Source organism: Schistocerca cancellata, chromosome 2 (genome assembly GCF_023864275.1).
Source record: "Schistocerca cancellata isolate TAMUIC-IGC-003103 chromosome 2, iqSchCanc2.1, whole genome shotgun sequence".
NCBI classification, from domain to species: domain Eukaryota; kingdom Metazoa; phylum Arthropoda; class Insecta; order Orthoptera; family Acrididae; genus Schistocerca; species Schistocerca cancellata.
The window spans coordinates 577,293,973-577,306,735 of NC_064627.1; the positions used below are offsets into that span (position 1 = coordinate 577,293,973).

Consider the following 12,763-nt stretch of genomic DNA (forward strand, 5'->3'; position numbering starts at 1 on the left):
CAGTAATGTAATAAATAGTGCACAATGGTTTTGCAGTTGGTGTTCTTGATGTATAGTGCCTTTGAAAGTTAAGTCATCTACATAGGGCATGTGGTTGGAGATATGGTCAATTGTTCTAGTTGCGTGTGAAGATTGCAGGAGCCGAAGAGATCCAGAAAGGCAACAGTTGCATTGGCACAAGGTGAAGGGAGCGTTGATAAGTTTGATGTTTTGTGACTCCTCATCCAGTGGTATTTGCAAATGTGTCAGCAAGGTCAGTTGAAAAATATTGCCATTTGACAAGTGTTATGATGTGGTTTTCTGGATGTGGCTTAGGATAGGTTTCTGCGTGAGGCTGGACACTGTTGATGTGAAATCATTGCATAGAGAGAGGAAGCCACTGGATTTCTTGACTGTTAGCAGCGGCATGGCACAGACACTTGTTTTAACGTATTCAATCAGCCTAGCTTTGTAGAGTTGACAGAGTTCCTCTTTAAAGGCTACCCGTAAGGAACTGATATGTGCTATGTTTAGCAGAAATGGGGCCCTGAATCTGGTTGCAAAGAGATAAGAGCCCGGAAAACTGTTGTGCACCCTGGCCAGGGTTGAATATTGGTGTGAATGTGACACAAAGATCATCAAGTTCCTGGAAGAGAACTGTGTTAGAGACAACCTTAACTTCGTCATTGATGGAAAATCCAAACAAGAAGAAGGCAATCAGACCAAAAACGTTCTTTTCCTAGTAGTTTGTGGCAATTGTGAATTGACACATTCAGGGGAACATATATGTGCATAAACGTGGAGGTTTACGGAGAAAGCTGTAGCTACTGTGTCCATCTGGAAACCGTCGTCTTTGTTCAGAATTGTTTTGCTTAGAAATAGTGGTTCATGGTGTGGGTTCCTGTTGTCATGTCCTTGTTCATGAACCACGGGCAACGTATGAGTGGCCAAGTAAGTGGTCCTGACAGTCAGGATACCAGTTACTTTGGAATAAGGCTGGGCATCTCGGACATATTCTGAGTCGTGGTCACCTTTGTGCTCAGACGGCAAAGACTACCAAATCCACCGGTTAGTCCCTCAACCGTTAGGGGTATGGCAACAATCAGAGCAAAATGCCTCGGACCTTTGGAGGTGACGGAGCCCTACCTCCAATTGACAAGCCAGGGACTCCTAAGATACGACTCGGCAAACAAATGGTAATGAGATGGGGAGCTGTTAATATCAATGGGGGCTACTCTGGGAAGAAGGTAGAGTTGGCAGAGGCTGCAAGTAAGATGGGGTTGGATATTTTAGCTGTTAGTGACATTTGGGTAAGGGGTGAGAAAGAAGAGGGAGTGGGAGAATACAAGGTTTACCTGTCAGGAGTCAAAGCAGGAATAGCACAATGGGATTTAGGGCTTTACATCAGGAAAGAAATGGAATCCAGCAGTAAGATACGTAAACGAACGACTGATTGTGGATAGATTTGACAGTGTCTAACAAGAAAATTAGGATTGTGTCAGTATATTCGCATTGTGAAGGGACAAATCAAGATAAGATGGATAGTTTTTATGACTCACTCAGTGATGTAGTTGTTAGAGTAAAGCACAAGGACAGTGTTCTACTCATGAGTGATTTTAATGCCAGGATTGGAAATCGAACAGAAGAGTATGAAAAGGTTATGGGTAAATTTAGAGAGGATATGGAGGCCAACAGGAACAGGAAACAACTCTTGGATTTCTGTGCCAGTATGGGCTTAGTAATCACAAACTCATTTTTTAAACATAAGAACATTCATCGGTATACTTGGGAAGGCAGGGGAACCAAATCTGTCATTGACTATATAATAATGGATCAGGAATTCAAGAAGGCTGTGAGGGACACACGTGTATTCAAGGGATTCTTTGATGACACTGATCACTATTTAATCTGCAGTGAAATTGGTATTGTGAGGCCGAAAGTGCAGCAGGTCAGGTCCATATGTAGGAGGATAAGAGTGGAGAAACTTCAGGATAAGGAAATCAGGCACAAGTACATAACAGTGATCTCAGAAAGGTACCAATTAGTTGAATGTAGTCAATTACAGTCATTGGAAAAGGAATGGACAAGGTACAGGGACACATTACTAGAAGTGGCTAAAGAATGTCTTGGAACAGTAGTGTGTAAAGGTAGGATGAAGCAAATAGCATGGTGGAATGACACAGTCAAGTCAGCCTGTAAAAGGAAAAAGATGGCATATCAAAAATGGCTACATACTAGAATTCAGGTAGACAGAGAAAGGTATGTTGAAGAAAGAAACAAAGCCAAACAGATAATTGCAGCATCCAAGAAGAAATCTTGGGAAGACTTTGGAAACAGGTTGGAGACTTTGGGTCAAGCTGCTGGAAAACCATTCTGGAGTGTAATTAGCAGTCTTCGAAAGGGAGGTAAGAAGGAAATGACAAGTATTATGGGCAGGTCAGGAAAACTGCTGGTGAATCCTGTTGATGCCTTGGGCAGATGGAGGGAATATTTTGAAGAGTTGCTCAATGTAGGTGAAAATACGATGAGTAATGTTACAGATTTCGATGTACAATGTGATAGGAATGATGATGGAAATAGGATTACATTTGAGGAAGTGGAGAAAATGGTCAATATATTGCAGTGCAATAAAGTGGCTGGGGTGGATGAAATTAAGTCGGAACTCATCAAATACAGTGGAATGTCAGGTCTTAAATGGCTACACAGGATAATTGAAATGGCGTGGGAGTCAGGACAGGTTCCATCAGACTGGACGAAAGCAGTAATCACACCAATCTTTAAACATGGAAACAGAAAAGATTGTAACAACTACAGAGGTATCTCTTTAATCAGCATTGTGGGTAAAATCTTCTCAGGTATTGTTGAAAGGAAAGTGCGAGTATTAGTTGAGGACAAATTGGATGAAAATCAGTGTGGTTTTAGGCCTCTTAGAGGTTGTCAGGACCAGATCTTTAGCTTACGGCAAATAATGGAGAAATGTTAAGAGTGGAACAGGGAATTGTATCTATGCTTTATAGATCTAGAAAAGGCGTATGACCGGGTTCCTAGAAGGAAGTTATTGTCTGTTCTACGAGATTATGGAATAGGAGGCAAACTTTTGCAAGCAATGAAAGGTCTTTACATGGATAGTCAGGCAGCAGTTAGAGTTGATGGTAAATTGAGTTCATGGTTCAGAGTAGTTTCAGGGGTAAGACAAGGCTGCAACCTGTCTCCACTGTTGTTCATATTGAGATTAAGATATGTGAACACAAAATAAGCAGTCTCGCATATGCAGATGACATAGCTGTGATGGCAGATTCGATTGAAAGTTTGCAAAGTAATATTTCAGAGCTAGATCAGAAATGTAAGGACTATGGTATGAAGATTAACATCTCCAAAACGAAAGTAATGGCAGTGGGAAAGAGATACAAACGGATTGAGTGCCAAATAGGAGGAACAAAGTTAGAACAGGTGGACGGTTTCAAGTACTTAGGATGTTCAGCCATGTTGGGAGCGCATTTTCATCCCGAAAGGAAGTTCCTTGAAGGTTATATGAAAGAGAGCAGAAAGCATGAAAATGTAAGAGTGCATGATCAGGTGAAAAAGGGGGGGTGTGGAATGACTTCCCAACCCAACTGGTGTATAGTGTGTTCTGTCAGTCTAGTAGCAGAATATGGGCAGGGGTCATCATGGAGTAGTATCACTTCACACACTCTTCCTGGTCGTTTTTCTTGGGTTGCGTCTGCAAGACGTCCCAGCTGTCGACAATAATTGTCAGCAGTGATGGTTACACCCCAGGGAAGCAATTCATACTACACCACACTGTCGCTGTTCCACCAGATGCATAACATTATCTTTTGTGGATGCACAAAGGTCCTTGTATAGGGAGTAGTTGCATTGTTTGGGCTCAGCCATTTCTTTCGTTTCCTTATGTTATCATAAAGACACTATTTGTCATCACCAGTAGTCTGTGTTTTTCACGAGCCAATTAATGATAAGCAAGCAGATATGCCCATATGACCACCCACAGATTTTTGTGATAGTGCATGCAGTGCTCACGCACCGGATTTTTCAACTTCCCCATTGCATGTCGCAAGATGGTGGAATGATCAGAATTCTTAACTACATTTATGTGGAGCATTGTGGGTTAATTCGTTTAAACAGTCTTCATCAAACCATGAGGGTCGTCTTGAATGTGAAGAGTCACTAATGTTAACTCAAATAGCAATAGTAAACTAAAAGTAAAAAATGGCGGTTGATAAATAAACCCATAGCAAACTGAATGCCAATATGCAAACAAAAAACTACGAACTTGAGCACCAACCTAATACATGAGGTGTCAGAAATTTAATGTCTTCAATGCCTATTATTTTGTGCATGAAACAAAAAAGAAAAAGTCGATGTGATTAACGATCAAAAAACACTTCCTTTGAATTTAGTACTAAATCCATGACATTTCAAGAATAGCAGGTACTAGGAAAGCAAATGAGGTGTTGGCAATAATATGCTTTTTGAATGAAACTTGAAAGAAAAAAATCAGTAAAAGGTTTGTGAATTGATTTCTCTGAAAGTAATAAATCAAATAGATTAAAGAAACACCTGATGTTATGTACCTTTGATAATGCTTGATATCATGTACAGCAAATGAGGTGGGTCAGATATTTCTTCCTTATAGACGAATCATTTCATAAAAAGTTTGATCTCTTTTTACAGTTTTTTTTAAATCATTAGTTCAAGCTGCCATAGTTACTGAACTGACATTGCTTATCTGCCAGGAATAAAATCAGTCTTGGAACCTTTTGGATGGATGATATACATTACTAAGAGTGACCACTGGAATTTCGTTGAAACCAAAGTAACCAGTGAAGACCATGTAAAATACTATACATGTATCCAGCATTAAAAATAATTGGAAGCTGTTTAATGAAGAGTGAGATTGTCTAATCTGCAAAAAACAATTAGACAGTTGACAAAAAGATAAAATATGCTTGCTCTATTTAATAAATGCTCCTGTGTCTTTAAAGAAAGTAATGTTTATGTAATGCCACGAGCTGTTTGCTACCAGTTTAAATTTTTCAGATCATCGGGCATCATAAGAATTATTTAGCAACCGGTATAGGATCATTGCCGCTGGGGAATCAAAATAAAATAAGATGCTGTTATTAATCATTTGAAAGATGTTAGTATGTGGTTTGTTTCCGTATTGACTGCTGTTACGTGGAGGGCATGCCACATAAAAATTACTTTCTTTAAATGTTCATAAGCTGTGCAGTCACCATGAGAGAGAGAGAGAGAGAGAGAGAGAGAGAGAGAGAGAGAGAGAGAGAGAGAGCTCTTTTATGATTTTTGCATTGTGAGGATTTATTTGTCATTATTTGTTCCAGCATTCCGTATTTTCCTGAATGCTGACTCGGGGTTGAGTAGACACTTAGTGTTACAATTTGTGGCAAGACTGTGGCGTATCCTATGCTGGTGCAGGTCTCAGCGACTCTACCGGTTCTATTCAAGTTCTCTGTTGCTGATTTATGATGCTAGACGTTTACGCCAGACATTGGGCACGGGGCTGGCACGCCCTCTCAGCCCAACACTGTCAGCCAGCTGTAGTGCCAATGGCCGTTTCAACAGTCCACCTGCATCTCCACTGTTTGAAGCTCCACTGACACCAGATCGTCTTGGACAATCTGTATTTTTCCCAGATAGGTCGACGCGCCTGTCCTCGTGCTCCAGCAGTGCCAGTACGTCTGCGTCTGGCACACCTACTTCATCTCTTTCCAGGCAGAATAGTTTCCTCAGCGATGACAGCTGGCATCCAAGTTTTGAAGAAATATGTAGGACACATTCACTTATAAATAATTATGAGAAAGATCTACAGTCAATGAAAGAAAATTACACATTCCAATTGGAGGACTTGCTGAGTGCTGAGAGGCGAGGTACACGAGAACCGTGGGTGAAAATTAAAATGATTGACTTTGCACACGCTTTCCCAGGGGTTGGGAGTGATCCAGATGTGAATTATTTGGAAGGGATTGAAAATCTTGTTAAAGTTTTTGAAAGCTTACTTGAGGAAGTAGTCTGCTAACATCGAATGACTGGATTATGGAATATGGTAGAGATTGAAGCCGTTGAAACCTATTGAACTCTTTCCTTAATACGAATAATTTTTATCACATTTGGAGTACACTTTATAAATAAATTTTTAATATTACATATTTTTCTGTAAATGGCGTTTTATAGTTCAATATGCTCTTTTATATCTTGTTACATTATTTTATATATGAGATATATGTATTTAATAAAAAAATATATTTTTGTACTCTGGAAAATATTTTGTTTTTTTAATACAAGAAGAAACATTTACATTGCTTTTAATCTAAGATGACATTGTTTCAAAGAATATTTTACAGTCTGTTGTTTCACGGTGATTTTGTGGTAAATGGAAAATTGATGGCTTCTCGACAAAACATTCACTAACATGAGGAGCATGTTTCAAATATGAGATGAGAAACCACCATAAGCAATGTTGTTGTTGTGGTCTTCAGTCCTGAGACTGGTTTGATGCAGCTCTCCATGCTACTCTATCCTGTACAAGCTTCTTCATCTCCCAGTACGTACTGCAACCTACATCCTTCTGAATCTGCTTAGTGTATTCATCTCTTGGTCTCCCCCTACGATTTTTACCCTCTACGCTGCTCTCCAATACTAAATTGGTGATCCCTTGATGCCTCAGAACATGTCCCTTCTTCTAGTCAAGTTGTGCCACAAACTTCTCTTCTCCCCAATTCTATTCAATACCTCCTCATTAGTTAAGTGATCTACCCATCTAATCTTCAGCATTCTTCTGTAGCACCACATTTCGAAAGCTTCTATTCTCTTCTTGTCCAAACTATTTATCGTCCATGTTTCACTTCCATACATGGCTACACTCCATACAAATACTTTCAGAAATGACTTCCTGACATTTAAATCTATATTCGATGTAAACAAATTTCTCTTCTTCAGAAACGCTTTCCTTGCCATTGCCAGTCTACATTTTATATCCTCTCTACTTCGACCATCATCAGTTATTTTGCTCCCCAAATAGCAAAACTCCTTTACTACTTTAAGTGTCTCATTTCCTAATCTAATTCCCTCAGCATCACCCGACTTAATTCGACTACATTCCATTATCCTTGTTTTGCTTTTGTTGATGTTCATTTTATATCCTCCTTTCAAGACACTGTCCATTCCATTCAACTGTTCTTCTAAGTCCTTTGCTGTCTCTGACAGAATTACAATGTCATACGCGAACCTCAAAGTTTTTATTTCTTCTCCATGGATTTTAATACCTACTCCAAATTTTTCTTTTGTTTCCTTTACTGCTTGCTCAATATACAGATTGAATAACATCGGGGAGAGGCTACAACCCTGTCTTACTCCCTTCCCAACCACTGCTTCCCTTTCATGTCCCTCGACTCTTATAACTGCCATCTGGTTTCTGTACAAATTGTAAATAGCCTTTCGCTCCCTGTATTTTACCCCTGCCACCTTTAGAATTTGAAAGAGAGTATTCCAGTCAACATTGTCAAAAGCTTTCTCTGTCTATGAATGCTAGAAACGTAGGTTTGTCTTTCCTTAATCTTTCTTCTAAGATAAGTCGTAAGGTCAGTATTGCCTCACGTGTTCCAGTATTTCTACGGAATCCAAACTGATCTTCCCCGAGGTCGACTTCTACTAGTTTTTCCATTCGTCACTTCTACTAGTTTTTCCATTCGTCTGTAAAGAAGCAATAGGAAACCAATTTTTATTACACCAGCTAACTTATAATTTGGGGGAGGAGTGATTTTAGCTGTGACCTAATAAGATGGTCAGTGTACACCACTGTAATGTGTGCCTCTGAGCACCTTGATTGTTTGCCTTTGGCATTGAGAATGAGGGGAATATCAATAATATGTGAAATCATGCTGATAGTACACCTTATTCTGTTCAAGCCTTCACTCATAAGTGGGAGGGGCAGTAATGAAAGACACTAAAATGTCCGCACGTACAGGGATTCCTGGATCCTGTTTACCTTGGGTTATTAAAAATAAATAATGGTCACCCACACAAATGTTTTTTGTGATTGGACAGTGTTTTTTAATGACATATGATTGATCATAGTAAATGTCTCGTACAGTGTTCATGTGACATAATGAAGATGGACATGTGACTTAATATTAGTCCAGTGTAACAAGATTTTAAGAATAAATCCATGGCAGCTGATGTCTGTTGGACCGTAATGAAGGCCCTGAGATTAATGTGAGCTGCAAAGCCCCACATGCATTTAACAAAAATTACATTGAAGACAACACCGAGCGAGGTGGCGCAGTGGTTAGCACACTGGACTCGCATTTGGGAGGACGACGGTTCAATCCCGTCTCCGGCCATCCTGATTAAGGTTTTCCGTGATTTCCCTAAATCACTTCAGGCGAATGCCGGGATGGATCCTTTGAAAGGGCACGGCCGATTTCCTTCCCCATCCTTCCCTAACCCGAGCTTGCGCTCCGTCTCTAATGACCTTGTTGTCGACGGGGCGTTAAACACTAATCTCCTCCTCCTACATTGAAGACATTAGAGTTAGCACTTTCCCTAGCTCATATTTATTGTGAATATCTCTTAGTGAATAGTCGGTGTGACTAGAAAACACTGCAGGTAACTCACGTTTGCAAAAATGTGTAGGAAAGGTTTATGAAATTATCCTGTTACAGGAATGTAAGACATATTTCAGCCTCAACATTTTGATCAGAGTGGTGATTCTTCTGGAAATGCAGTAATTCTCTGGGAATAACATTTTACCTTCCCCCACTGGAGGAGGAGGAGGAGGGGGGGGGGGGGGGGAGAGATTATACGATTGGTGATAAGCCTCTGCTGCCCACGACATCATATAGACATAGTTACCACTGAAAAGGTCATGTGATGTTATGCTTATCAATGTGACACTCTTGTTCTGGCTGCAGAGATGCAATCAGCCACAGACAGTATGAATCGCATTCCTATCTTGGTTTCAACAATGAGCACATTATTGTGGTTTGCCATTATTTAAAGCTCAGAAGACTGGAAAAGAAAAGGAAGCAATGGGTGCACCTATACAGTGCTATAAATATCAAACATAGTTCAGCTGTGTTTTCTCATGAACTCTCTGTTCCAGTAATTCTCCTGAATAAGTCCAGACAGTTCTCACTTTTTGCAGTAACTAGTATCAGGTACTCTGACAAAGCAGGACACAAATTTGACTTTCCATTTCTCTTGCTGAGAAGCCCTCGTTGCAATAAGGTAAGTTGGTGCAAGTGTTTAACATTAAAAATTCCACTATCTAAATTTTAATTTTTGTAAGATCACCTCGCGTGGCGCTTTATTCAGTGTGGTTCATAAGATGGTATTTCTACAAGTGTTCAGTTTTACAAGCGTATAAGATTAGCTTCAGGTGCCTTGCTGGATTTGAAGGGAAACTAATCAGCATTGATGGTGTAGCAGTGGATGGTGCACACTGCACAGGTGCAGACGTCTTCTTAGCTTGAAAGCACACATGCAAGTGAAGGCTTTGGTTTGTAATGTCAGCATATGAAAGAGATAAAAAAAAAGGTAGCACTGCGTAGCAAGCAGAAATAGCCTTGTATTTGGTGCATTGCTGTTAATGTTGTTGCAGAGAGAACCTTTCATATGTGTACCACGTAGTTAGTTGAGCCTGGAAAGTGGCATGATTCTCTTCAGTGTTTAAAACAAATTTGCTACATTAGCTACAAGCAAGGGGAAACTACAGCTGTAATTTTTCCCGAGGGCATGCAGCTTTACTGTTTGGTTTAATGATGATGGCGTCCTCTTGGGTAAAATATTGCAGAGGTAAAATAGTCCCCCTTTAAGATCTCTGGGCGGGGACTACTCATGAGGACGTTGTTATCAGGAGAAAGAAAACTGGTGTTCTACGGGTTGGAGCGTGGAATGTCAGATCCCTTAATCAGGCAGGTAGGTTAGAAAATTTGAAAAGGTAAATGGATAGGTTAAAGTTAGATATAGTGGGAATTAGTGAAGTTCGGTGGCAGGAGGCACAAGACTTCTGGTCAGGTGAATACAGGGTTATAAATACAAAATCCTGTAGGGGTAATGCAGGAGTAGGTTTAATAATTAATAAAAAAATAGGAATGTGGGTAAACTACTACAAACAGCATAGTGAACGCATAATTGTAGCCAAGATAGATACGATGCCCATGCCTACCACAGTAGTAAAAGTTTATATGCTGTCTAGCTCCGCAGATGACGATTAGATTGATGAAATGTATGATGAGATAAAAGAAATTATTCAGATAGTGAAGGGAGACGAAAATTTAATAGTCATGGGTGACTGGAATTTGATAGTAGGAAAAGGGAGAGAAGGAAACATAGGTGAATATGGAATAGGGGTAAGGAATGAAAGAGGAAGCCGACTGGTAGAATTTTGTACAGAGCATAACTTAAATCATAGCTAACACTTGGTTCAAGAATCATAAAAGTAGGTTGTATACATGGAAGAAGCCTGGAGATACTGACAGGTTTCAGATAGATTATATAATGGTATGGCAGAGATTTAGGAACCAGGTTTTAAATTGTAAGACATTTCCAGGGGCAGATGTGGACTCTGATCACAATATATTGGTTATGAACTGTAGATTAAAACTGGAGAAACTGCAAAAAGGTGGGAATTTAAGGAGATGGGACCTGGATAAATTGACAGAATCAGAGGTTGTAGAGAGTTTCAGAGAGAGCATTAGGGAACGATTGACAAGAATGGGTGAAAGAAATACAGTAGAAGAAGAATGGGTAGCATTGAGAGACGAAATAGTGAAGGCAGCAGAGGATCAAATAGGTAAAAAGATGAGGGCTAATAGAAATCCTTGGGTAACCGAAGAGATACTGAATTTAATTCATGAAAGGAGAAAATATAAAAATTTAGTAAATGAAGCAGGCAAAAAGGAATACAAACGGCTCAAAAATGAGATCAACAGGAAGTGCAAAATGGCTACGCAGGGGTGGCTACAGGGCAAATGAATAGGATGTAGAGGTGTATATCACTAGGGGTAAGATAGATACTGCCTAGAGGAAAATTAAAGAGATCTTTGGAGAAAAGAAAACCACATGCATGAATATCAAGAGCTCAGTTGGACACCCAGTTCTAAGCAAAGAAGGGAAAGCAGAAAGGTGGAAGGAGTATATAGAGTGTCTATACAAGGGTGATGTTCTTGAGGACAATATTATGGAAATGGAAGAGGATGAAGATGAAATTGGAGATATGACACTGCGTGAAGAGATTGACAGAGCACTGAAAGACCTAAGTCAGGTTTGCCGATGACATTGTAATTCTGTCAGACACAGCAAAGGACCTGGAAGAGCAGCTGAATGGAATGGACAGTGTCTTGAAAGGAGGATATAAGATGAACATCAACAAAAGCAAAACGAGGATAGTGGAATGTAGTCCAATTAAATTGGGTGATGCTGCAGGAATTAGATTACGAAATGAGGCGCTTAAAGTAGTAAATGAGTTTTGCTATTTGGGAAACAAAATAACTGATGATGGTCGAAGTAGAGAGGATATAAAATATAGACTGGAAATGGCAAGGAAAGCGTTTCTGAATAAGAGAAATTTGTTAACATCGAGTATAGATTTAAGTGTCAGGAAGTCTTTTCTGAAAGTATTTGTATGGAGTGTAGCCATGTAAGGAAGTGAAACATGGACAAGAAGCTCTCGAAATGTGGTGCTACAGAAGAATGCTGAAGATTAGATGGGTAGATCACATAACTAATGAGGAGGTATTGAATAGAATTGGGGAGAAGAGAAGTTTGTGGCATAACTTGACTAGAAGAAGGGATCGGTTGGTAGGACATGTTCTGAGGCATCAAGGGATCACGAATTTAGCATTGGAGGGCAGTGTGGAGGGTAAAAATCGTAGAGGGAGACCAAGAGATGAATACACTAAGCAGATTCAGAAGGATGTAGGTTGCAGTAGGTACTGGGAGATGAAGCAGCTTGCACAGGATAGAGTAGCATGGAGAGCTGCATCAAACCAGTCCCTGGACTGAAGACTGCAACAACAGCTACATTTCATATGCAGCAATGTGTGACCTAAACTCCACCAAACAGACTGGCTAGAAACTTCATTTTTCATGGCAAACTTTTCAAAATGGGCACCATGGTTTATTTAATGTTGAAGTGACACAATAACTGTGGGCAATAGTGAGGGGGAAAAAAACAGTTCATTATCAATCTGTAATGCAAGACATCTAAATGAAAAAAAAGCCACCTCTTTTTGCTGAATAGTTTCCTTAGAATCCAATGAGAGAGACTGGATTGCAGAGAACATGCAAATTTAAAGACCAGGGTTTTTAATTTTTTTACTCGAGATGTAGAAGATTTACAGAAAAATTGAGTAGACTCGTGGATGCAACTTTGCTTCATTTACATTGTGTCAGTATGACGTGTGGTGGAACCAGCACTACGTGTTACACTGCATGGTATGACAGATAGCTTGTCAGTGTGCTATCTCTGTGTTTCTGTGCACTCCACCAACAGAGGCTGCTTCAGCATCATATTAAAACTTGCATTGCATGTCGTATCACCTCAGAGGGTAAACATAAGAAGTGGGATGAAAATGTAAAAATCTGTAGTAGGGAAGGCAATGGAATACTTATAATTGTTGGGGGGGGGGGGGGGTTCTAGATGAGTACAGTGGCACCTGTCAGGGAACATACAAACAGAATGTTAGTGTGCCCAATATTCTGAATACACTCTGGTGTTGAGTGCTTTTATCAAATAGTTATA

The 12,763-nt window shown here is 39.9% G+C and overlaps 1 protein-coding gene across 3 annotated transcripts in view; it reads left to right on the forward strand.

Moving 5' to 3' along the window:
- The window catches only part of LOC126162181 (inositol polyphosphate multikinase), a 362,534-nt gene extending 356,304 nt beyond the window's left edge, over nt 1–6,230 (forward strand). For all 3 annotated transcript variants that reach the window (XM_049918502.1, XM_049918503.1, XM_049918501.1), the window contains one exon: nt 5,343–6,230. In XM_049918502.1, coding sequence (XP_049774459.1) covers nt 5,343–6,037 — 695 coding nt within the window. In that variant the 3' untranslated portion in view covers nt 6,038–6,230. The remainder of the gene's footprint in view (nt 1–5,342) is intronic.
- Nucleotides 6,231–12,763: the final 6,533 nt, after the last annotated feature.